General features: G+C 46.6%; 1 protein-coding gene across 1 annotated transcript; it reads right to left on the minus strand.

Annotated features, from left to right (window-relative positions):
• Positions 1-1,015: 1,015 nt before the first annotated feature.
• Positions 1,016-13,284, minus strand: LOC116911205 (5-hydroxytryptamine receptor 5B). The gene is made up of 2 exons (XM_032915080.1): positions 12,508-13,284; positions 1,016-1,914 (listed from the first exon to the last, which is right to left on the minus strand). Exons 1-2 carry the CDS (start codon positions 13,282-13,284, stop codon positions 1,579-1,581), a joined length of 1,113 nt encoding a protein of 370 aa, XP_032770971.1. The 3' UTR covers positions 1,016-1,578.
• Positions 13,285-26,343: the final 13,059 nt, after the last annotated feature.

Raw genomic sequence — 26,343 nt, forward strand, 5'->3', positions numbered from 1 at the left:
AGCACAACTTGAAGCAGGTTTTTTTTTTCCCAGTAAATGCACAATGCCTGCATAGGGACACACATACACATGAGAACACACACACACACACACACACACACACACTCATACACACAGCAGCAGCTTCTCATGGTTGTTCTTCCCTGTGATAGAAGAGACTTCATAGCAGGCCACGTAGGGATCTTTAAGGGATCCTGTTTTCCGGATTATCCCCCATCACCAGAAATGCCCATATAACCGGTCTAAAGAGAAAAGAGCTAGAGAGATGGCTCAGGAGTTAAATGCATTTGCTGCTCTTGTGGAGGGCCAGAGTTCAGTTCCCAGCATCCTCGTGGGACAGCTTAGAACTGCCTGTAACTCCAACTCCAGGGGATCTGACACCGTCTTCTGGTCCCTGCAGACACCATCACATACACACATCAGTAAAAATAAAAATAAATCATAAAAAATCCCAAAACTTTAAAGAGTAACATAAGCACCTAGGAGTATCTCATGTGGACTAAAAGTTAAAAAAAAAAAAAAGTCATGGGGTTGGGATTTAGCTCAGCAGTAGAGCGTTTGCCTAGCAAGCACAAGTTCGGTCCCCAGCTCCGAAAAAAAGAAAAAAAAAAGTCATGATAATATGGTCACCTTTAATCCCAGCACTTGAAAGGCAGAGGCAAGTGGATCTGTGTTAGAGGTTGGCCTGGTCTACATGGTGAGTACCAGCCCAGTCAGAGCTACAAGGGAGACCCTGTCTCCAAAAAATAACAGCAAAAACAAAACAAGAAACCAGTAAGACATTTCAATACTAGACCACCAAGCCTCTTTGAGAGTCTGATTCAGTCAGTATTAATTACTGAACACAACACTATTTTTCTATTTTCAAATATGTGTTGTTTATTTTGTGCGCACATGGAGGAGAGGGCTGCTGGCACATATCTGGGTGTCAGAGACAACTTGCAATCATTTTATTTCCTTCCATTACATGTATCTCAAAAGCAGGCTGCCAGGCTCGGGGGCAGGCGCCTTCATCTACTGAGCCATCTTGATGACGCCTGTGTGGAACACTTTTTAACAAAGCTTCAGGCGAGGACATCTGTTCCTAAACTGAGAATCATTGCCTTGTGGAGGTCCTGTATGAGGCTAAGAAAGGTAAAGAGCTCTGATGGATAAAGGGTAGAGGAGAGGCTATGTCAAGGAGACAGTCTCAGGAGAGCCCCGAGAGACCCTCACTGAGGGACATAGTACTAACTAACGCAAAAGCAAATCAACTCTGCCACATGTGGAGTCTGACAAATGAGCAATAATACCTAAAATACACCCGGAAAGGGTTTGGCGGGGTTTCTGCCTAGTGCAGAAATGTAGCACAATTCACTAGCAATGTCTGTCACGTCCCGTAGAAGGCATGGGTGTATTTGCCAAACCGTTGTCAACCTTCGTGAGAACTCTTCAACATTCCAGGCCCTACGGTGTGATTTCTGGAGTGTCGTTAGGGGGCTGTGGGCGGCGGGGAGAAGCCCCCAGGTCTCTGGTGAAATGAGGACGGCAGAACCCCCTTCTCTTCCCCGGTCTTCCTTTTTATCTCCCCAGCCCTGCTTATCTTTGCTTAGTAAAGAGGCTCTTGAAGGCATTGTTGTAGTTCTTATTAAAGGCCGTGTAGATCAAGGGATTGAAGAACGAATTTGAATAGCCAAGCCACAGGAATATGCTTTTCCAGATGGGTGGCAGGCTGCAGGCGCAGAGCGGGCTGACGAGCTCCGTCAGGAAGAAGGGGATCCAGCACAGCACAAACACACCGATCAAGATCCCCACCATCATGGCGGCTCGCTTCTCCTTCTGCTCCCGCCAGGAGTCTCCACTTGTCTGGAAGGTCACTGTCGCTCTGCAACGCGCTGTGAATACCATCTCAGACTCCTGAGGTGCTTCCTTTGCCTGGAAACAAAGGAAATATGGAATTAACAGAATGGGAATAAGCTGAACTGAGAAAAAAACGTCAGCAGCGATTCTCAGTTCTGTCGGAGAATTCAGGTCACAAGGCTCAGGTGCTGTTTGAAAGATAGAACACAGTGAATCCAAAGGACTCATACACGGCTGAGGGGAACAGGCAGCCACAAGCAGGAACCAGTGCACAAGGGCAGAAAATTGTAGTTGTGACTGGCAAGGTGCCGGAAACTCAGTGTGGACATATCTGGATGCTAAAATCTCCAGATTTTAGCTGTGCATTTAGTAATGTGTTTACTATGCAAGAGGGGGACCAGAGTTGATCCCCAGAACCCGTCTGAAAATCCCAGGCATGTTCTTGTGATGGGGAGTGCCGGAGAGGCGGAGACAGGAGGATCTCTGTGAGTTCCAGGGTCATTGAGAGACCCTGTCTCATCATCATCATCATCATCATCATCATCATCAACAACAACAACAACAACAACAACAACAAGAAGCAAAGAGGACGGGTGGGGGTGGAGGCTCAGCAGACCAGATCATGGCTCAGTAGTACAATCATGAAGATTATAGTTTATATCCTAGCATCCTATGTGTGCTGCAACATCAGAGCTGATGGGGTGGAGACACAAGGATTGCTGAGCCTGTTGGCTTCCAGCCCAGCTGAGAAAATATGAGGTCCAGGTTCAGGGAGGTCCTTAAACAGATAGAACAGATAGATTGTGTTAGAGGATGCCTGATACCCTCACCTTGCATCTACACCCAGGCACGGGTACACATGCTTCCACACAGACATACACACACATGCATCACTTTAAGAAACAAGGTAGAAAGTGACTATGGAAGATACCTAACACCACCCTCTGGCCTCCACACATACATGGGCACACACACAAACAAACCAGAATGCCAAGGAGGAAGGAAGGGAAGGAAGTGGGGACAAACCAAAAGGCCACAGGAGAACTCACTCAGGGAAGGAAGTGGGCAGGGGAACACACACTTCTATAAGTTTGCACAGTCAGGAATTCTTCACTATGGGTGAAGCAAACAGTGTGAGGGGATCAGTTTATGCTTCCTGCAGGTGATAGGAAGATCTGTTTTGGAAACCCATCAGATCATTTTGTTGTTCCGAGCAAAGCTTAGCATCAGGAGAAATGTAATATACCTTGGAGAAGATAAATATTAAACTCAAACACTCTTTAACCTTACAGTCCCACATGAGGAGAGGTGAGACCAGTAGTAAGCACAAGTGAAGTTTAGAGTCCAGGATGTTGACCCCAAATAAGTTTTACGTAGGATCTGGAACTTGAACTCAGATCCTCACCCTTGCACAGTGTCCCAGTTTGCTTTTCTGTTGATAAGCCATTCTCACGAAAAGTAACTTGAGGAGGAAAGGATTTATTTCGCCTACACCTTCATGTTAACTGTCAATCCCTAAGTCAGGGCAGGAACACAACAGGAACTGGAGAAGAATGAGGCTTACTAATACAGCCAAGGCCTCCTTGCCTAGGGATGGTGTTGCCCATAGTGGGCTGGAACCTCCAACATCAATTACCAATCAAGACAATCTCTCACAGGAATGACCACAGACCAATGATACTGAGACATCTCTTTATATGAGTTCCCTCTTTCTAGGTGACTCTAGGTTTGTGTCTAGGTGACGAAGGGTATCCAGCTTGTACAACAAGCACTTTGCCCACTTAGCCATCTCCCTGGGTTCTGCTTATCCTTTAATGACCATGGAATCAGTAATGATGTCCACTTTTTCACTTCTGAAATTAATTACCATCATTTTTTTCCTTAACCTTTCTAGAATTTTACTTTTTGATGGATCACTTTTTTAAAAAAAAAAAGCCTAAATATTTATTGATTTTCTCCATTGATTTCTAGCTCGTTTTATTTCTATTCTGACTCTTCCTTTAGAATGTCCTCTTCCTATCTTGCTTCCTAAGGTAGAAATTTGCATAAGCAGTATTGAAGGAGAACCACAAACTTGGAGGATTAGCATTACTCAACCTCAAAGTATACTGAAGGGCCTGATCTATGGCTCAGTGGTTAAGGGAGATTGCTGCTCTTCCAGAGATCTGGAGTTCAGTTACCAGCACCATGTCAAGCACCTCATAATTACCTGTAGGTCCAGTTACAGGGGGTCTGATGCCCTGTTCTGGCCTTAGTGCATACCGGCACACACATACATATAGTTACACAGAGATGTGTCATACACATAAATAAAGTAAATCTCTTAAAAAAATACTATAAGGCTTTAGTAACCAAGAGTATGTTTTGTTGGCAGAAGAACATAGAAATACAGCAGATCAATAGAACATGGAGAGCCCAACTATCTATCTATCTATCTATCTATCTATCTATCTATCTATCTATCTATGTATCTATCTATGTATCTATCTATGTATATATATATATATATATATAGTGTGTGTGTGTGTATGTGTGTGTGTGATGGTTCAGTTGTCAACTTGATGCTGTCTACAATTACTTGGGAAGAGAACCTCAATGAGGGATTGTCTAGACAACATTGTCCTTCAGGCATGTCTGTGAGTGACTGTCCTTATGACATTAAATAACATGGGAAGACCCATCACACTTCAGGCAGTACTAGGCTTCAGTCCTAGACTGTGTGAGAGTAGAAAAGGTGAGCAACATAGTAGCAGGCATGCACTCCTTCATTTCTCTCTGCTCTTGATTGTAGATGTGACATAACCAACTGTTTTAGGTTCCTATTCTCTTGATTTTCCACATTATGGTGTACTGGAACCCAGAATTGGAAGCTAAAATAAACTCTTTCTCTTTAAGTTTTACTTATTTATCATGTATACAGTGTTCTGCCTGCATGTGTGCCTGCCTGCAGGTCAGAAGAGAGCACCAGATCTCATTATAGATGTGGTTCCTGGGAATTGAACTCAGGCCCACTGGAAGAGCAGCTATGCTTCCGTCCCTTTGTCTCTCCATCCCTCCAAAGTGGTAGCCCATCTATGAAGCAGGCTAGTGAAAGTCTACTGCCTCACCAAGGCTTCAAGGAAGATGAGCGCTGGATACCTGTTCCATGTCCAGAGAAGCCCCCCACATGCATCCACCCATTCCCTATTTAGGTGGAGACTGGGACTAGAATTGGAGCCACCAATGGAGCAGACACAGTCCTGGCCCTTACAAAGTCTTCTCTAGAGAGCCAGACAGTCTGTCCACATTAACATTGCAATGTATCGTATAATTGCTATGGTAAATGGATTCCTTATAAATAATGTATTGATTCTGCTTTGCCTAGATTAAAAAACAAACTCTAAATGCCTTTGCATCATAAATTAGTTACTAGATGGGGGAGATGACTCAGTGGATAAAGCACTTGCTACACAAGTTCAGACTCCTAACACCCATGTAGATGCTGGCCAGGCATGACAACCCATCTGTAGTCCCAGCAAGGGAGATGGAGAAAGCAGATCCCTTGAGCAAGTTGGCTAGCTAGACTGACTAAATCAGCAAGCTCTAGGTTCAAATGAGAGACCCTGCCTCACTATATACAGTTGAGAATAGTCAACCAAGACACTCAACATCAACTCCTGCCTTCCACATTCACAGGCACACCATGCATGTGCACCCACACTTGAAAACTAGAAAATATTCCTACGCTTACACATATATACAGGCAAAGTAATAATAATTAGCTACCATTTCTGCATACTCTCTGTCTCTCTGTCTCTCTCTGTCTCTCTCTCTGTCTCTCTCTCTCTCACACACACATACACACACACACACACACACACACACACATACAAACACACACGTCTCTTGCTTGCCTCTTAAGTTACTAGTCCTCAAAGACCTCTCCTATGATCCTCTGAACGCATCCATGACTCCCTGTATTAAGACTTTACTTTCCCCTTTTATAGCCAGCAATGTGTGTGATGTCTGAAATAGAAGAAGGAACTATATCTTCTTAATACAGGAGCTACCAAGCATCAGCACCTGCTCCCTGGAAGTACCCAGGAAATAGCTGCTTAACCAATGGCTTGGTGTCATAGCATGACTGCTGGCTGACATCCACCCTCTCTCTTTTTGGAAGATGCAGAGGTGACAGGCTGCCAAGCAATAACTGTTTCCAGCTCTTCTCCTAGACCCGCCTGGGAACAACTATCAGAACCACGACAGGACTAAAGGCGTTGGACTCTGTTCTCGGTCCATCCCCTCTAACATGGAGTAGCACCCCTAAGGATAAGCACCAAAGGGTTTCCAGGAGGGCTGGCTTTTCTGTCAGAATTTATCTCAGGCCTACCTTCAGACGATACCTCCCGCTCACTCTTCCCAACGTCCCTACCTCCGTTTGTTTGGAACACACTAAATCGGCCTAAACATGGCTTCGTGAAAATCTGGCCAAAAGAAGAGGCTTTTCCTTTGGCAGTGTACACCCCAGCATCCACTCCACAGGTCACCTGAAGAGACATTATAAAGGGGCAAATAACTCTGACAGTAAAACAGTCTCCAGGATGCTAGGGAAAGAGTTCATCTGGGAAAGGGCTTGCCTTGCCAGTGAGAGAACCTGGCTTTCTCCTTGGATTGCAAGCACATGTATTCTGAAGAGCCAGCTGAGAGCCACCACATCTATAATGAGCTGTTCCAACTTTCCCCAGTGTCCAGCAGTGGGATGCCTGTCAGGTTTCTCTTTCAAAGAGACATGCTGGTTGTAATGGCACCTTCCTTTCCTCCCAGCTCTTGAGAGGCAGGGGCAGGTCGATCTCTGTGAGTCTGAGAACAGCCTGGTCTACATAGAGTTCGACGCCAGGCAGAGCTATACCATGAAACCCTGTGGGAAAAGGGGAGCAGAGCTCTTGCCTAAGAAGCCCAAGGATATGTATTCACTCCTCAGCTTGGAGGGCAGGGACAAAACTACAAAAAGGACCAAAATGAAAATCAAGGCCACTAGGAGAGACAAGACGGGTCCATGGCATAGCACAGGCCAACATCAGGTAGCACAAAGTTCTAAGGAATAAGCAGCTGTACGCTGAAATCCTGCAGGTAAAGCTTAACCATCTCTTTAGAGGGGACAGCATCCCCTCCACACAACACGGAGGGAGGAAGAAAGTTCTTGCCCTTTCCCTCCTCCTTCTACTCAGGAAGTGCCTATTAGTGGGCACTTTTCCAGCCATCTTCCTTCTGTTCTAGAGAACCTCACAGGCACTTCTGTCTGTCCACTGTAGAATAGGAAGTGTAAGAAATGAATGGGGTGAGTTAAGTTCACAGAGGTCCAGAGGGAAGGGGAGTAGAAAACACAGGTCTACTGATTAAATCCATTCATTTAAAACAGACCAGCTCTACCAGGGAAGCAGGGAGCCTGGTCTTCTCTTGTGCTATCAAAATGTGTGTTCAGAAGCTCGGTTCTCACAGCTTTCCCTCCTGAGCATAGCACACACACACACACACACAGAGAGAGAGAGAGAGAGAGAGAGAGAGAGAGAGAGAGAGAGAGAGAGAGAGAGAGAGAGAGAGGAGGGAAGCAAACTGCAACCTCTAAAGTAGAAAGGACTGGGGTTGTAACCCAGTGGTAAAGTTTGACTGGCACACAGGAGGCTCCAGGTTCAGTGGTTAGTAATGAAAGAAAGGAAGAGAGGGATGGAAGAAAAGATAGAGAGAGGGAAAGAGAGAAAAAGAGAGAGGAGTCAATTCAGATAATTCATTTTGACAAAACCAGAAAGGCAAAGCAGGGCATGGTGGTGGACACAGGTGGGTCGCTGGGGTTCATCTGGCCAGCCAGCCTACTTGGTGATGCAAAGGTGCTGTGGTGAGCATTACCCACTTGAACAAAACACCACTAACTCATCCTCACATGATCGCAGTATCACAAGATCAAACCGGTGTGATCTTATAGGACCGGAAGCTCTACTGCGAAGCCCCCAAAATCCAAAATGCCCCCAAGTCTCAAACTTCTTGAACATCAACAAGACACCAGCAGCAGAAAGGTCCACTCCTGACTGTAGACAGGCTAAACACAATACATTACTGGAAGTTTCAGCTACATCATGTTCTTTCATGGGTTTTTGCATGGAGCAAAAACTGACCTGGAGCTAGCCAAGCAGGCTATGCTGGCCAGCAAGTGAGTCCCAGGGATCCACCCATCTCTGTCTCCCTGTCCCCGGGATTACAAGTGAACACAACTACCCTCAGCCATTTTCCATGACTCTGGGGCCCCAACTCAGCCAGTTCTTCTGATGAAGACAGTTTATTGACTGACAAGCCTCCTAACCTCTGGAGCAGCTATTTCTACCAAAGATGCCAGACCAAGGCTTGGAACACCCAAAGCTTTGTCTGCTCTGCAACAGCCAAACTCCAAATTTCATCCCAAAATATCACCTTCTGTAGCACAGAGGATGCCTATCATGTCTGACAACCCCAAAGAGGAAGTTTTCTCAGTTGTTCCTCGTGTGAAGAAGAAATCGTGCAAACAAGGACATGTTCTTGTAAAATAAAAACAGAACACAGTTGGCTTGATATAAATGAACCATCATCTACCCACACACATACATACCACAAGCACACACACACACATACCACATGAACACATACACACACACACTCAAATACACATACACACATATACTCTCACACATGCATACATACACACACATAACACATGAACACATACACACCACATGAACACATACACATGCATACATACACACATACCACATGCACACACACATATACACACATACTACATGAACACATACAGACACGTACACACACTCAAATACACATATACACATATACTTATACACATGCATATATTTGCACACACATACATACGCACACAAATAGACAGCTTGGCTAAACTCTTGGGTAAGGTACCCGTGTTTTAATTCTAATGTTCAGGTGTGTTTTGCTGTTGAGGCTGAGAGTTTTGTAGCTCTGCAAACCTAAAGATCCACTGAGGTTAACGCTTAGAAAGGGACAGAGTAAGCAAGTACATTCACCAAGGTTAGATTACATTCATGTTTCAGCTTTAGTTTCATCTCGTCCTGGACAGGGGGAGATATTTCTAGTTTGGTCAGTAATGTACCTGGGTCCTGTGGATCCTGGTTTCATTTCTGTTGGGATAAAATGCCCCACCCCTGACCAGGCACACACACACACACACACACACACACACACACACACACACACACACACACACACACACACGACCTTAGGAAAGAAAGCTATGTATTCTTATGACTCCAGGCTCCTGTCCATCATAGTACAGAAGTCACAGTGGCAGGAGCTTGAAGTGACTAGTCACATCATTTCCACAGTCCAGAGCAAGGAGAGATTAATGAACGCAGGCCCAACTGCTGGCTTTCCTCTCGTATACAGTTCAGGACCCCTGTCTAGGAAATGGGGCCGGCAAACATGAGCTGGATCTTCTGACATCAATTAACTTCATTAAGACAATCACAAGAAGACATGTCATGGGCCAACCTGATCTAGACAATTTCTCAATGAAGACTCTATGTCATTCTAAGTCATTTCAAAGTTGAAAGTTAAAAACCAACCATCAGCTAGATGTGGCGGAGCGTACCTTTAATCTCAGCTCTTAACAGGTAGAGACAGGCAGATCTCTGTGAGTTCAAGGCCAACCTGGTGTACATAGAGTTCCAGGACAACCAGAGCTACATAGAGAGACCCTGTCTCAAGATAGATGGTAGATAGATAGATAGATAGATAGATAGATAGATAGATAGATAGATAGATAGATAGATAGACAGACAGACAGACAGATAGACAGATAGACAGATAGATAGATAAACTATCATGTGGTATTTTTCTGGTTTCCCTGACCAAATATCTCACAAGATCCACTTGAGGGAGAAAGGTTCCTTATGGTTCTCAGACACAGTCTGTCCTGGTCACACTGCATCCCAGTCGAGAAGCAGAACATGGGAGAAAAGTAGCGCTGGGAGATCAGGGGCCATGTCAGGTGATCCATTTCTTCTCGGTAGCTCTGCCTCTTAACAGATTTCATAGCCTTCTCAAACAGCATCCCCAGAAGGGGACCAGGTGTTAGAGCATAGGAGCCAATGGCAGACATCTCACTTTCAAACCATGAAGGGGATAATGCTCTGTACTTTAGATGTTGAGACCCAGAGTGGAAGAAGGTTTTCCCTAGACCCTACTGCTAAAGAGTAACTCAGCACAGGGCTAGCCCTGCCAGCTGGGGTTCTTTCTCCCCACTACAGGCTGCATAGCCAGCCAGCTGACCCTCGCTCGCCTCTTCCTATCTCCTGTCTAAATAGGTTGTGTCTGAAGTGAACCGTAAGAACTGGGGATAACGCTGAGTAGCAGTGTGCTTGCCTGGCTTGTACAAGGTCCTGGGTTTGATCTCCACCATTGCAAAACCAAACCTAAATTTAAAAAAGTTGAGGGGTTGGGGATTTAGCTCAGTGGTAGAGCACTTGCCTAGCAAGCGCAAGGCCCTGGGTTCGGTCCCCAGCTCCGAAAAAAAAGAAAAAAAAAAAGTTGATAATAATGAGCGCTTCTTCTACCAAAATGAAGAGTAAAGTCAGGGTCAGCAAGTCTTCCAGGCATCCATTCCGCTGTGATTTTCCTAGGTGCATAACTGGATTGATGGAGCTATTAAAAGTCAACCCTGCCCCTGCAATCAGACAGAGAGGCTGTAATCACCCCAGGCATTTCCGAGGGACCTTTCAAAGAACATCATTAATTCTGAATAAAGCTCTCCTTTCCAGCACTTTCCAATTATAGACTTGACATTCCTGTTTTGTGTTAAAAAGAATTCCTCTGCCATTTAATTAAACTGAAATGAGTCTACTTTTAAAAAGCTCATGCACTTGTCTGGCAGCCTAGTATCCGAGCTGACTTGGGAAAGTGAAACAAACAACAGTTTGTTAATTCTGACTCCTTTCCTGGTCTGCACGTTGTATTTGTGTGTGCGCACATGGGGGGGGGTGTTCTCTATCACAGCTTTTGAGGCAGGGTCTCTCTCTCTCTAAACATGCAGCTCCTTGATTCAGCTAGACCAACAGGCTATTGAGACATCCTTTCCTCAGTCGCCCGTCAGGAGCCAGGGCCATGTAGATATATTCGTGTTCTTCAGTTGGTGAGGTCTTCATCCGGGCCTTTTACAGTAGCACCTACGACTCCGGGTGTGACTCAGTTGGCAGAATGTTTATCCAACATGCAGAAAGCTGTAGCTTTCATTCCCAGAACTGCACAAAGCGGGCATGGCGAAGCTGCCTCTGATTTCCACACTTTCAGAGGTGAAGGGAGAAGAATCAGAAGTTCAAGGTCATCCTTAATTACTCGGAAGTTTCCTGCCAGTTTGCAATACCTGAGACCCTGCTTTGAAAATTAAATTAAATAAGTAGTGACCAAGTTGTTTAAAGATGAGAAAAAGGAGACACACAGGTAGTAATGCAGTTGGAACTACAACCCAGTTTCTCTCCCAAATCTCTAGGAGACATCTCTGGGATTGGGATACATAAACAAACAAAGGGGGAATGAGTGAAAATGGAGTTTTTGCTTTAAACACACACACACACACACACACACACAGAGAGAGAGAGAGAGAGAGAGAGAGAGAGAGAGAGAGAGAGAGAGAGAGAGAGAGAGAGAGTTTTAGAATCTGGTCCCTGGCCTGTGAAGTATTGTCTGGAGTCAATGGCAATAAAGAGTGAAAGCTACAGGAGTTTCTTTACTCATATTAAAGTAAATGGCATTCCACGGCAGTCCAGGACAGTCTGGTCTAGCAGGGACCAAGAAGTTGGCAGCTCCAGACCTGATGTGGGCAGAACCACTCTGGAATCTAAGCAATGATGACTGCTGCTGCTGCTGCTGCTGCTGTGTGTGTGTGTGTGTGTGTGTGTGTGTGTGTGTGTGTGTGTGTGTGTGTAACATTTACTCATGTGTGCTCCATGTGGCGGTCAGAGGACAACTCTCAGGGATGGAACTCAGGCTGTCGGCCATCTTGCCTGCCTAAGACCAGCTAATTAGATATGACTTGATCACTCTCAAGAAAGACTGGGGCTGGGGATGTAGCTGAGTCTGTCCGCTGAGTTGCCTCCCCTGCAGGAAACCTTGACTTCCATCCCCTTCCTCTCCTCCATTGCCTTCGAGGATGCATATCTGAAATCCTCCACTTGGCTGGTGGAGGCCAGGGGATTAGAAGTCGAAGGTTATACTTAGCTACATAAAAAGTCCAGTCTGGGCCTCATGAGACCCTGCCTCAAAACACCACACACAAACACCACACACACACACACACACACACACACACACACACACACACACACACACGAGGTTTGGAGGCTCCAGCATTAGTCCTCACGTACAAGTGAAGAAAATCATCTTCACAGGTGCACGTCCTGCAGGTAGGATGTTTCTCTAGAAGTGCAAGCAATAAGCTATCCCATGTGCTCCAGAGCAGATGGCCTTCTCCTCCCCCGCTCCAGATGCGACATTTTCCCTCCTCCCTTACGCTCCAATATCCAAACTCCGTTCCACTCTGCCATTTTCGAAATCTCTTCCTTTCTAGGACCCACCACCGCCACCTCCATTGAGAAATCCACTAACAGTCTCTGTTACCTGCGTGGTGGCGGGCAGGGGCACTACCGCCCGCCGTCTGCGGCCGAATCGAAACTTGGCGGCTTTGTATATTTTCCAGTAGACGAAGAGCACCACGGCCAGAGGCAGGTAGAAAGCTCCGCAGGTGGAGAAGACGGCGTACGAAGGCTCCTGGCTCACCTGGCAACGCTGCAGCCGAGCATCGTAGGCTTCGCCCCAGCCAAAGAGCAGCGGGGCGAGCGCGATGAGGGCGGACAGTGCCCAGGTGATCGCGATCATGAGTGCAGAAGCGCGGCGCCGGGTGCGCAGCGTGTACTGCAGGTGGCGCGTGATAGTCCAGTAGCGATCCAGGGCGATGGCCGCCACGTTCCAGATGCTGGCTGTGCAGCACAACACGTCGAAGGAGATCCACACGTGGCACAGACTCCTGCCCAGCTGCCAACGTCGCCCAGCCGACAACTCGCTCACCAGGCTCAGTGGCATCACCAGAGCCGCCACCAGGACGTCCGAGACGGCGGTCGAGGCTACCAAGTTATGTGGCACACGGTGGAAGGCGCGGACGCGCAGGATAGTCACCAGAACTAGCAGATTCCATAAGAAAGTGGCAGCGATCAGCAACACCAGTAGAGTTACCACGAGTACGGTGAAGGCAGAGAAGGGCGGCTCGCGGCCGGACAAGATGAGCCCCCCTGGGGTGGATGCCATGCTCCTGCCGGAACTTGGGCTGTCACTGCAGCTCTCGGGTCCTGGAGGAAAGGCAATGCCAGGGGTGGCGCCTGAGAGGTTAGAGATTTCCATTGTTCAGGGACTCGGGCTCTCAGGCAGATGTGCCCGTGATTGCATGAACTGTGGATAAATGGCGAGGCAGGAGGCACTGCGCGAGTCCAGCAATGCAAAAAGAAGTCTAAGCCGCGCCACCTTTGTTCTTTTTCCAAACTGTAGGCGCTTCTTTTTTGAGGTTTTCGTAGACCCTTTTTTCCAGTTGAGACTCCTTAGTCTAGCTTTGCCCAGCGCATCAATCTCTCCCAGTCTCTTTGTGGTCTTCAGAGTAACCGCCTGCAGAACTGGGGACTGATGCCTGCACACTGGGATAGCTCAAAAGAGACCTCCCCTGGTTGGTTGCTGGAACCAAGGGGCTCCTCGTGTGGGCTGAAGTGGGCGGAGGAGTTTTTGAACCGCCACCAATAGGAACTGTAGCTGTAGCGCTGTACCAGCGGTCTCCCGCCTCCGAGGGAGCAGCGGTCGCCTCAGGGAAAAGTTGCTAACATCCTGTTGGAATTCCGTAGCTACCACCTCCGCACATCCCTCCTGTAGGCTTGGTGACTGTTAGACACTGAAGGCTTTGGGCTCCCAGTCAAAGGCATTGTGGTTTCCTGGAGCCCCGATTCTACCTGTATCCAGAGCAAGAGTCTCAAATATTGGAGGACATGAAATAGAAAGTTCTGTGACCTGGCTGTAGACGCTAGATACTCCGTCCCAGCTGTTAGGTGCTAGGTGCTAGTTGCTAGATGCTAGATGCTAGGTGCTAGGTGCTAGGTGCTCCATCCCAGCTGCTAGGTGCTTGGTGCTCCGTCCCAGCTGCTAGGTGCTAGGTGCTCCGTCCCAGCTGCTAGGTGCTAGATGCTCCGTCCCAGCTGCTAGGTGCTAGGTGCTCCGTCCCAGCTGCTAGGTGCAAGGTGCTCCATCCCAGCTGCTTGGTGCTAGGTGCTAGTTGCTAGATGCTAGGTGCTAGGTGCTCCGTCCCAGCTGCTTGGTGCTAGGTGCTCAGTGCTCTGTCCCACGTGCTTGGTGCTAAATGCTAGGTGCTCCATCCCAGCTGCTAGGTGTTTGGTGCTCTGTCCCAGCTGCTTGGTGCCCAGCTCATAGGGAGGGTTTCCTGGACTCTGAAGTTTATCCCCTAACTTTATGTTAAAAGCTCCATGCTGAAGCTGTTTGGCAGAGATCTGGAAGAGGGACAGTTTTCAACTCGCCTGCCATCTCTAACTTCAGGGGCTGGCTCCCTCCTCGCCGCTTTTGGTTTCTAATAGCTTTACTATCCTTTTCGAATTTAAACCTGAGGTTTTGTTGAAACTTTTTGTTTCTTAGGGCTCTGGGGATGAACCCGGGGGCCTTGTCCATGGTAGGCAGGCCCCCTGCAGCACTTAGGTGAAATTCTCTTCACCCTCTTCCAACATCCCCTTCCCATTTTCAATCTCATACTTTAAATTACTTTTACATTTTAAGTGTGTGTGTGTGTGTGTGAGAGAGAGAGAGAGACACAGACAGACAGACAGACAGACAGACACCGACAGACACAGACAGACAGACAGCGATCATGAGGAAGTCACTGAAGGAGGTCAGTTGTCCCAGTCCACCATGTGGATTGCAGGGATGAAACTCAGATCTTCAGGCTTAGCGCCAACGGTTTTTACCCAGTAACCATCCTGCAGGCCCTAGACTCATATGCTAAGAAGCATAGGAAGCTGGCTGTGGCAGCACACGCCTTTAATCCCAGCACTCGGGAGGCAGAGGCAGGTGGATCTCTGTGAGTTTGAAGCCAGACTGGTCTGCAGAGCCAGCTCCAGGACACCTGGGACTACAGAAAAACCCTGCCTCAAAAACAAACAAACAAGGGTTAGGGATTTAGCTCAGTGGTAGTGCACTTGCCTAGCAAGCGCAAGGCCCTGGGTTCGGTCCTCAGCTCCGGGAAAAAAAAAAAAAAGAAATGTAAAAAACAAACAAACAAACAATAAAAAGCATATCAAAATATATTGTATGAAGAATTCTGAAGTAAAAATAATTGACTATTTTAAAAGCGCAGTGAGATGACTTGCTTTACAGCTGCGGCTGTTGGTGGGAGTCAAACAGAAACCTAAGGAAGATAGCATCCTCCAGGTAGGGACAAAGGTCAGACGGGAGTGCCCACCTAGCACAGCTAGGTATGCTGGTGTACATATGCTTGCAATCCCAGTGCTTGGCAGGGGTGGGGGGGCTTGGGAGGGGAGTGTAAGTAGTTGGATCAGAAATACAAGGCTAATTAAATATTATACATATACACAGCTACAATATACATAACTACACCTAGTAAGTAAGATCGAGGTCAGACAAGCTTGAGTCTTGCTCTGGTTTTCTTTCTGTTGCTGTGATAAATACCCCAGCTTAACGGGGAGAGGATATATTTGGCTTGCAACCCAGGCTGCAGTCCGTCATTGCCGAGCAGAGATCCTGCAGGATCCTGCGGGAGTAGGGAAGAGCAGAGAGACATAGATGAGGGGATGGAGAATGTCCAGGTAGCTTTTTCTTCTTTAGTACAGTCCAGGACCCGAACTCAGGATTCCTGCTGTCCTCTTTCAGGCTGTGACTTCCTTCATCGCTTGAGGTAATGGAGAAAATCCCCTATAGGCACATCCCCTATGGGCCCATGGGTCAAGCTGATGTAGAGAATTCCTCACAGAGACTCTCTTCCTAGGTGATTTCACATTCTGTCAATTTGACAACTGAACCTGGCCATCATAAGCCTAACAACACAACTCAGTATCCACACCTCCCTTTTCTCACTCAAGGCATCATCAGGGCACGTTACTGATCTGTTAGGGACAAAAGAGGCCAAGCTCTGTGCTCAAAGAGCTTCTGGGCTCTGCACCTTGTCGGTGAGCCCCCAAGATGATGGCCCATAAGGCCTCCCAGGCTACAACAGGTAAAGCAGTTCCTTTCTCATGTTGTGTGTGGTGTGCTGTGCTGTGCTATGGTGTGTGGTGTGCTGTGCTGTGGTGTGTGGTGTGCTGTGGGGTGGTGCGATGTATAGTGTGTGCCCACGTATGCACGTTTGCATATGTGTGAGCGTGTGCTCACGTGAAGGTTCACAGTGACATCAGCAATGATCTCCAATCTCTCTTCTATCTTATTTACTGAGTCAGGGTCTCTCATTATAAGGCTATTCTCTGTTGCCAGCTTTCTCTGCCAGTTCTGCCATCTGAGGCTGGAATTACAGGTCACTAGACCCAACCTGCATTTACCTGGGCTCTGGGGAAAATGCCAGTCCTCACAACTGTGTGACTAATGCTTTAATTGCCGAGACATTCCCCAGCCCCAGTTTTTTTTAATGCATCTTTTTCTCTGATTCTCCCAGAAGCTCCACCCTCGGTACCTGGGCTGACCTGCAGGTGTGTGATGCAATGATTTTGAATCAGGACACATTCGTAGCTATCCTGGACCACACAGAGCCTATAACTGCAGGTTGGACACTGGGCTATTTTGTGGAAACTAACATGAGAGGAATGCTTTAAGAGAAATTCTTTTACAGTGATGTTCTACCCATCCTACTGAACAAAGAGCGAGAATTTTAAAAGGTAGAAAAACTCACCTTGCACCAAATTCATGACAAGCTCTTATTCTTAGTCTTTGCTCCCCTCTCTGCATACATTTTTCATGCCCCAAATCAATTTTTTATTTTGCTCATTTCCCTTAACATTTTTCATGTTACTATATATTCTCTTTGTAGTTTTTTTTTTTTAATGTCATACCATTTATCACTTGAAAGACTCTGAGCCACTTAGACTTTCTGAGGGGGTAGTTGGGGCTGGAGAGATGGCTCAGTTATTAAGCGCACTCGCTGTTTTGTAGAGGATCTGAGTTTAGTTCCCATCACTCAGATAAAGCAACTTACAACCACCTGTGAGTGCAGATCCAGGGGACCTCACCCTCTTTTGGCCTCTGTAGATAGGCACCTGCACGCGGGAACACGTGTGCGTGCACACACACACACACACACACACACACACACACACTCACCCTTTAAGGTAATTTTAACGGAGGCTATATGCTCCCTGTGAGACTGTGATGGGGATAAAGTCAGGTGGAGCTGGCAGCTCTTGCTATGTGCGAGCATCCCCAGAAGTGCTCACGACCCTGCTCTTTACAGTCCCTGCCTAGACGTCATAATCAATTCTTTCCCGATCTTCAGTGTGATCATGTTTTTATATAAGTTTTTGCCTGTCCAGAACTTCTAATGACAAAACACTTTATTCCACAGGTCTTTTAGTTGATTTTACCAGTGTATCAGTGACTTTTCTGTTGCTGGCCAGGGTCTTAGCTGCTTTTTTGTTGGTGCTGTAATGAAAATACCTGCCAAAAACACTGGAAGGACAGAAAGGTTTAGTTTGGCTCCTGGTTTGAGGATATGAGCCATCATGGCAGGACAGGCAGGATGGCAGGAACGTGACCCAGTAGGCCAGAGATAGAAATGCTGGTTCTCTGCTCTCTTTCACTTTTTAATTCAGTACAGGATCCCAGCCCATCAAATGGTATAGTCCACTTCCTTGGTGATTTAATTAATCTATAAACTCCCCAGCATGCCCAGAGGTTCCGTTCCCAGGTGATTGATTCTAGGTTCTGTCGAGGTGACAGTCAATATAAGACATCACTGCTAGCAGCCTTCTAGGGCACAGTTAACCATTCACAAATGGGAAAATGGAGAGAGATTTGTCAACTTGCTGTGACTGAATTGTGACCTTGGCCCCCATATGATTAAATCCTATCCCTCACTCCCCACACTCATATGATTCTTAAGTCTTACCCCATAATGTGGCTGAGTTTTAGACACAGGACCTATAGAAGGCAAAAGGTGAGCCAGGCGGTGATGGTACATTAATCCAAGATGAATCTGAGTTCGAGGCCAGCATGGTCTACAGAGTGAGTTCGAGCAAAGCCAGGATACACAGAGAAACCCTGTCTCAAAAAATTGAAGGAGGAGAGGAAGAAAAAGGAGGAGGAAGAGGAGGAGAAAGATGAGGATGAAGAGGAGGAGGATGAAGAGGAGGAGGATGAAGAGGAGGAGGATGAAGAGGAGGAGGATGAAGAGGAAGAAGATGAGGGAGAAGAGGAGGAGGATGAAGAGGAAGAAGATGAGGGAGAAGAGGAGGAGGAAGAGGAGGAGGATGAAGAGGAGGAGGATGAGGAGGAAGAGGAGGAGGAAGAGGAAGAGGAGGAGGAGGAGGAGGAAGAGGAGTAGGAGGAAGATGAGGAGGAAGAGGAGGAGGAGAAAGATGAGGAGGAAGAGGAGGAGGAGAAAGATGAGGAGGAAAAGGAGGAGGATGAAGAGGAAGAAGATGAGGAAGAAGAGGAGGAAGGGGAAGAGGAGGGGAGAGGAGGAAGAGGAGGAGGAGGAGGATTAAAAGAACTCTGACCTAATAGAGTCCTTATAAAAAGAGACACCAGGGCTGGGGAGATGGCTGTTAGTAAAGTACTTGCCGTACAAGCATCAGGACCTGAGCTTGACTCCTGAAGACCCATAATCCCATCACTGGCAAGGCAGAGACAGAAGGATCCCTGAGGCTCACTGGCTAATAGACTCATGGCAACCTCTTAACTATAACCCACTGTGAGATCAGAACAAAAGCACAGTCCTTACTTCCAACATAAAACAGCACAGATTATACATAACCAGTCAAAGGGGAGGAGAGGAGCATAGTGAGGAACAGTGGACCAAAGCAAGCCGGAAAGGAGCTGGGCAGACTCCAAACCCTGCAACTCCATGTGTGATGTCAAAGTACTCATCAGATCTCCAACTCTTTTCACATTGTGATGGCGACATCCCATGTGGGGGTCATAGAACTGAATATTGGGATGGTGGAAAATGTGTTGATTAAGGGGTTCTGAACATGTGCCAAACAAAAATTAATGAAAAATCAAGCACACAATAAGCCAGGTGGCTTGTGCCTGCACTCACCTGTGTTACATTGTGTTACATTGTGTTACATTGTGTATCTGCATGGCAGCCCCGATCTGGACTCACAGCATGCACACTCTGCACTGCCCTGCAACATCATACCACAGCACCACCCACATGATACCCATGAATGGTCTGGGTCTTCCATATCCGTTAACTTAGTCCACACACACCAGGAACCGGCATAAACAAGCAGGAAGCTTTTGCTCTGCGTAATAAAGTCCTTTGTGCCTGACCCAGAAGTCACACTGGAAGCAGGAAGAGCACTGCTGTCCAGCCTGAAGCAGGGGAAAATCTTAAATGCTAAGCAGGACTCCACAGGTATTGAGCAGGCAGATTATTGATTTTTAACATTACAATTCAAGTTTTCCCTTTGGGGATTACTTCTTTGCTATATTTTCTTACAAATTTAATAACTGATTTTTAATGTAGGAACAGTGTGACTATGTCTTTTTTTTCATATCTCTATACTGTACCTAAGAGAGATATAATGGGTAGCTGTTCCCTTAGTGGTGGTCTTTAAAGAGAGAGGGGGAGGGGCAGAGACAGAGAGATGGAGAGAAGAGAAGAAAAAGTGAGGACATTTTTTTCAGTTGTGCCAAAGCCAATTTGTCATTAGAAAAATGTTTGTTTGCTGTACAATACTATATCTTTTTTTTAATTCTTTTTTTTTATTAACTTGAGTATTTCTTATATACATTTCGAGTGTTATTCCCTTTCCCGGTTTCCGGGCAAACATCCCCCTCCCCCTCCCCTTCTTTATGGGTGTTCCCCCTCCCCATCCTCCCCCCCTTGCCGCCCTCCCCCCAACAATCACGTTCACTGGGGGTTCAGTCTTAGCAGGACCCAGGGCTTCCCCTTCCACTGGTGCTCTTACTAGGATATTCATTGCTACCTATGAGGTCAGAGTCCAGGGTCAGTCCATGCATAGTCTTTAGGTAGTGGCTTAGTCCCTGGAAGCTCTGGTTGCTTGGCACAATACTATATCTTAACAGTCTAAATTTTAGTTCTTTAAGGGCTAATGGAACTGCATTTTCTACATGGATACATTATATATGTATGCTTTTATAGAAATCATCTGCTTTTAGCAATTCAGTTGTGTGCCTGTGTCTATACATGATACATGTGTGTGTGTGTGTGTGTGTGTGCGTGTGTGTGTGATGGGTCTGTGTGTATTTCTCTCTGTGTATGTGGTGTGTGTGTCTCTGTGTGCATGTGTTTGTATGTATGTGTGCATGTGTGTATGTGTCTATGTGTGTATGTCTGTGTGTGTGCCTATGTATGTGTGTATGTATCTATGTATGTGTGTATGTGTGCGTGTGTGCCATGGCACATATGGAGGTCAAAGGACAACTTTCAGAAGTTTGTTCTCTTCTTTCATTAAGTGAGTCCTCGACATTAAACTCAGGTCATCAGGCTCCTGTGACGAGTCCTTTACTAGCTGAGATATCTCCAGGGCTCAGAAATTATCCACTTTTAGAGGGTTCTTGGCATTTATGTGATTATATATTAGTTTAAATGCTTAGCTAACTTCCTTGTACATCCTAGACCACCTAACCAAGGAATAGGGATGCCCACAGTGAGAGGAGCTGGATCCTCTTATGCCAACCAACTATGGAGACAGTTCTCCACAGACAGACTCAAGCTAATGTGATCAACAGAATCCCCACAGACAGGCCAATGTGATCAGTGGAATTCCTCAACTGAAGCTCTCTTCTCTGGTGATGTCTAGATTGTGTCAAGTTGGCAGTTAAAGCTAACTAGGACAAGATCCTTCCATCTGCCACAGACCAGATACATTCATTGAGTAACCAGGTAGCAGTGACATGTGCTGACCAATTTAGAGACACCGCCAAAGATTATTGCTTTCTGGGAAGGAAGCTCCTTTGCTGAGGGGTAGAGCATGCTTCTGGGGGCAAGCTTGCTTCTACTTTGGACTTAAATATGTGGATTTCACAGAGAAAGTGGAGGGAGAGGAAGTGAGAGCCATGCCTGGCAGGAGGAAAAGGGTGAACAAAGACTGGCAAGAGACAGCTCACAGATCAAACCACACCATTAGTGAGAATGGTTACGCAGCACCCCACAGAGTTTGGATTTTTGATTTGAGAGAATATTTAAAGTATGGTGGTATCTAAAAATTAAAAGTAAACAGAGAAATGGCTCAGAGGATAAAGGTACTTCCTGCTAAACCTCACAACTGAAGTTCTGTCAGTGAGTCACACGAGGTGGAAGAAGAGACCTAACTCCTGAAAGCTGTCCTCTGACTGCCACACAAGCCTTGTGGCATCTGCATCCCCCCCCATCTAAAATACATAGATAAATACATATAATAAATTTAAATCAATGATTTAAAAATATATCATCTCGATGACCTAGTTCTACCATTCCTGAGTCCCCGAAGGGCTCTGTGTCCTACTACTGGGATGCGTGCTCCTTGCAGTAAATGTCCATGTTTGTTGTGGTGTTGTTCACAGTAGTGCATAATGGAACCAGACTTGATGACTGTATTGGCTACTTTTCTTATGCTGTGACAAAATATCATGACCAAAGGCAACTTAAGGAGCAGTCTTATTTTACGTTATGGTTCTCTGGGGGCGAGATGTCCACAGTGGCAGGGAAGGCAGGGTGCTTAGGCTGATAATCTAGAAATCACATCTCAGCAGTACACTGGAGGCGGAGAGAGGAAACTGGAACTTCAGCAAAGTTATAAACCCCCAACACCCACCTCCAGTGAAGCACGTCGTCCATCAAGGCTGCACCTACTGGAGATTCTACAACTTCCCAAACAGCATCACCAACTGGGGACCCAGGGTTCAACTACCTGAGCCTGTGAAGGACATTCCATGCTCAAACCACTACAGTGTCTGCCAACAGAAACGCAAGGGCCTCTTATTCAATTGTGAAGAAAAGGGAAATTTTCGAGAAAATGCGTGGCTCTGGAAAGTATTCCATGACGTGAGATGACCCAGGCTAAGAAAGACAATCGTGGCATGTTCTCTCTCATGCATGGAGCCTCGCTTTCAGTATTTATATTTATGAATGTGAGAAGGTGACTGTAGGCTCAGAGACTGGACGAAAGACCACAAGAGGAAGGGAAAGAGGTGCTGAGAAAGAGAGACGAGGGAACGACTGAAGAGGGGGTGCTGAGAGTGTGAGGACGTGAGGGGTCCAGGGCCACTGGAGAAACAACGGGAAAAGAGACAGAAACAGCTTTTGTTGAATATACCATATACTTTGGGTGTTTTTTGCTTTATTTTAAGATTGTGTGTGTGTGTGTGTGTGTGTGTGTGTGTGTGTGTGTGTGTGAACATAGGTATGTAGGTGCCTGCAGAAGCCAGAAGAGGGTTTGGATCCTCCAGAGTTAGTGTTACAGGCATCTGTGAGCCACCAGACATGGTCCAGGGAACTGAACTCTGGGCTTGTGCAACAGTGGCAAATGCTCTTAACCACTGAGCCTCTCTCCAGCCCTAAAGCCTAATACTTCCTATACTAACAAAAATTAATAAAAAGGGAAAGAAAGAAAATGTATGCAGACCACATCAACCACATTTATGGGGCCTTTCATCTCTCCAGACCTCTCCTGTCTCTGGTGGTGATCTTTTGCGCTTTATTAAAAAGCATTCATTGCTTGGTATCATTGCTCTTGTGTGCTCTTCCAGATGATCCTTAATATTATTTTATCAGGCTGGTTTTCCGTTTCATCGCTCGCAGACATTCACTACTTGAAGAAGCTGCTTCTGAGCTGTGCTTCTGCCTCAGGCTCAGCTCTCCGGCCTCGGGATCTCGGAGGAGGGGAAACTGGGATGAAGGGCAGGGGAGGACACAGGTCAGAAGGACAGGGGGAGTGGGGGAGAGGGGAGCAAGGAGAGGGGAGGGCAGGATGGAACTGGATGACTGTTTATGCCTCCCCACTAGATGGTAAGCTTCCAGTGGATGTGTCCAGGGCTCTCCTTGATGCTGCCCAGTGGGCTTGACTGACACTAAGCAAACCAGAAAAAGGACAGGAGGGAGAGGGAGACAGGAAGAGAAAGAAACAGACAGACAGACAGACAGACAGACAGACAGAGAGGAAAGAAGGAAGGAAAAGACTTGACACCAGTTCACAGAGACAGGCCATTTCTGGGTGTTACAGGGGAACAGGGAAGACAGGTAGCCTTGCAGGGTGGAAAAAATGTATTTGTGAGTGTGAAGCCAAAAGATGCAAATAACCAGAGAGGGAGAAGGGAGGACAGATTGGGGATGCAGCTCATTAGGCAGAGCACTTGCCATGCATGCACAAAGCCCTAGGTTCCGTGTCCAGCACCATGGAAACCAGATGGTGGGCATCACCTATGATCCCAACATTCAGGAGGTGGAGGCAGAAGAGTTGGGAGTTCAAGGTCACCCTCAGTTACACGGTGAGTTCAAAGCCAGGCTGGGATACATGAGACACAGTCTTGGGGAAGAGCAGAGGAAGATACAGAAAGACTCTAGAGTTGTTTTTAATTTCTTATTTTATTTTAACATTTGTCATGGAAAGAGATGCTTGACAGGGCTGAGAATCGCTTCTGTGATACAGTTGACACAGTACCCCACCCAGGATTCGCCGCATCTCCAACTTGAGCATGTCAGTTACCTGGAACGCTAACTAAAAGGCAGATGTCTGAACTGCCCCAAGTGTTAGCTCCATGGTGGGGACCAGACGTTTCTGCTTCTAACAAGCATGCTGGGCCTGTTGCTATCCAGAACACGCTCTACTCTAGGGAAGTGTTCCAAGTCACTTCCTTTCTGCTTCTGTTGTACAACTTTACTCACCCTCACAAGAAGACTCCAGGTCAATCACCACACTAAATAATACTCCGTGTAAAGCACTCTGAAGCACCCCGTAAAACACTCTGCTGAGTATTCTGTGTCAGTCACTGTGTGAAGTATTACAAGGAAGTCATTGTGCAAAGTAGCCCAGGTAAATCATTTACTTTTTCAAACCTTTATGTGATACCTGTATCATTTTAGAAATTAACTCTTACTAAATTTGTTCTTTGACAATTTCAGACATAGTCCTGTGGAGTGGCTCTGTTTGGAGGTGTGGCCTTGTTGGAGGAAGTGTGTCTGTGGGCATGGGCTTTAAGACCCTTGTCCTAGCTGCCTGGAAGCCAGTCTTCTGCTTGCCTTCAGTTGGAGATGTAGAACTCTCAGCTCTTTCTCCAGCACCATGCCTGCCTGGATGCTGCCATGTTCCTACCTTGATGATCATGGACTGAGCCTCTGAACCTGTAAGCCAGCCCCAATTAAATGTTGTCCTTTATAGAGTTGCCTTGTTTATGGTGTCTGCACAGCAATGCAAACCATAAGATAAATCCATTCTGATTACATTTACTACACCTCCAGTGTCTTTCCTATTGCTGTCCCTTCCTTTATAAGTCTCTTTTACATGTTTATGCTGTTATGTTTCTATGACACACTGTGCTTAACAGGCACTATCTCTGTGACCATGGGTTTGGATCTGTAGGTAGGACCCTGGTGTTCTCAGTGGTGACTATGCAGTTGAATAGAATGGATGGCTGCCCTTCTCCAAGAACACATCAGTAGCCAATAACAGTTCAACAGAAAGAAGAAGAGGGTCCTGAGACCCTCTCTCACCCATGATCAATTGTTGACAGGCCTAGTGCATTCACAGTGGCCGTCAGGTCATATCTGCACTGAGTGTGTCATTCCCAGAAAACAGCATTAGCCCTTCTCCCAATCTTCCACCTTTCACATTCTTTCTGCCCCTCTTTCGTGATATTCCCCGAGTCTCAGGGGTTGGTATAAATGTTTTATTTATCACTGAGTCCTCAGAGGCTGCTGGAGAGATGGCTCAGTGGTTAAGAGCACTAACTGCTCCTCCAGAGGTCCTGAGTTTAATTCTCAGGAACCACAAGGTGGCTCACAACCATCTATAATAGTATTCCATGCTGTCTTCTGGCGTGTCTGAAGAGAATGACTCACATACATAAAATAAGTAAATAAATAAATCTAGAGCTGAGTCCTCAGTGGCCACTTAGTCTCAGTACTTTGAACAGTCATGTGCCTCCATATTTACTGCTGTGCCCCCGTCAGGAACAAAGACTTCTCTTGCTTTGGTCCCTCCTCACCTCACCCTAGACAACACTCAAGCTCCCAGATAAGTACATTTTTATCCTGAAATCAGAGTTATTAAATCCGCCATTCACATCGAGAGTGAAGCTTCAAATAAAAGAACGCGAATCACATGGCAGCTTCCCCCTCATCCTTGTTCCGGTCTCCTGAGCCATCTTGGCAGCCTCTGCCTATGGCTTTAAGATAGTCATCTCCCTTCATAAGTCTCACCTTGTCTTCAACAAGGCTTCAGAACTCTACACAGACACTAAAAATAGTAACTATGTTCACACAGAAAAATACACATGTTGATGATTTCACCATCACTCGTGGTTACCTAAGTGTCAAAACCTGAAGATGATTTCAAATAATCTGCCTTAGTTAGATACCTCCACCTCCATCAGAACTACGTTAGAGATAAATGTGGGATTGGTTCTTAAAATATTTATATTTATTAGTCACCCCCCCCACGCACACACACATGTGATCAGATGACAACTTACAAGTGTCAGTTCTTCCCTTCTTCTATGTAGGTTCTGTGGTCGGTCCTGTGGTCGGTCCTATGGTCCTCCCTTCTCCCCACTGGCCCATGAGGACAAAGGGAGCCGAGACAAAGAACAGGGTTCAGAAGGAGTACAGTGGAAATGACAGACTTCTGGGATCCATTTCAGAGAGGCAGCTCACCTTATTGGGGTTAAGCAAGGGCTATATAGTTTCTAGGAAGGAGTAGAGATTTTCAGGGTGTATACATATCTTTGGGTAGAGCTTAGGGTAGTGAAGAATGCCTCATTTGCATGGATTTCAGGAATTCTGGGTGCTTGCTGGACAGGATAACAGGAAGTTGAACCTGTAATCTCGTAATCTGACCAAGGCTACGTGAAATTCCACAGGTAGATGATATGGGTGGTTTGTGTTCCCCAGAGAGGGTCAGAGAAGGGGAAGCCCTACTGGAAAAGGGAGTCCTCCATTTTGTGCTGAGCTCAAAGGAGCTATCCAGATGTGGGAGACTGTAGGGAGCGGCACACATATATAAAGATGGCGCCAACATCCGGTGT

This window comes from Rattus rattus, chromosome 10, assembly GCF_011064425.1.
Source record: "Rattus rattus isolate New Zealand chromosome 10, Rrattus_CSIRO_v1, whole genome shotgun sequence".
Taxonomy (NCBI): Eukaryota; Metazoa; Chordata; class Mammalia; order Rodentia; family Muridae; genus Rattus; species Rattus rattus.

Coding starts and splice junctions, on each gene's coding strand:
- LOC116911205 (XM_032915080.1), bottom strand. CDS start 13,284: ATGGAAATCTCTAACCTCTCAGGCGCCACCCCTGGCATTGCCTTTCCT. Junction 1,915..12,507: donor CCCTGCCCGCCACCACGCAG/GTAACAGAGACT, acceptor CTTTGTTTCCAG/GCAAAGGAAGCACCTCAGGA.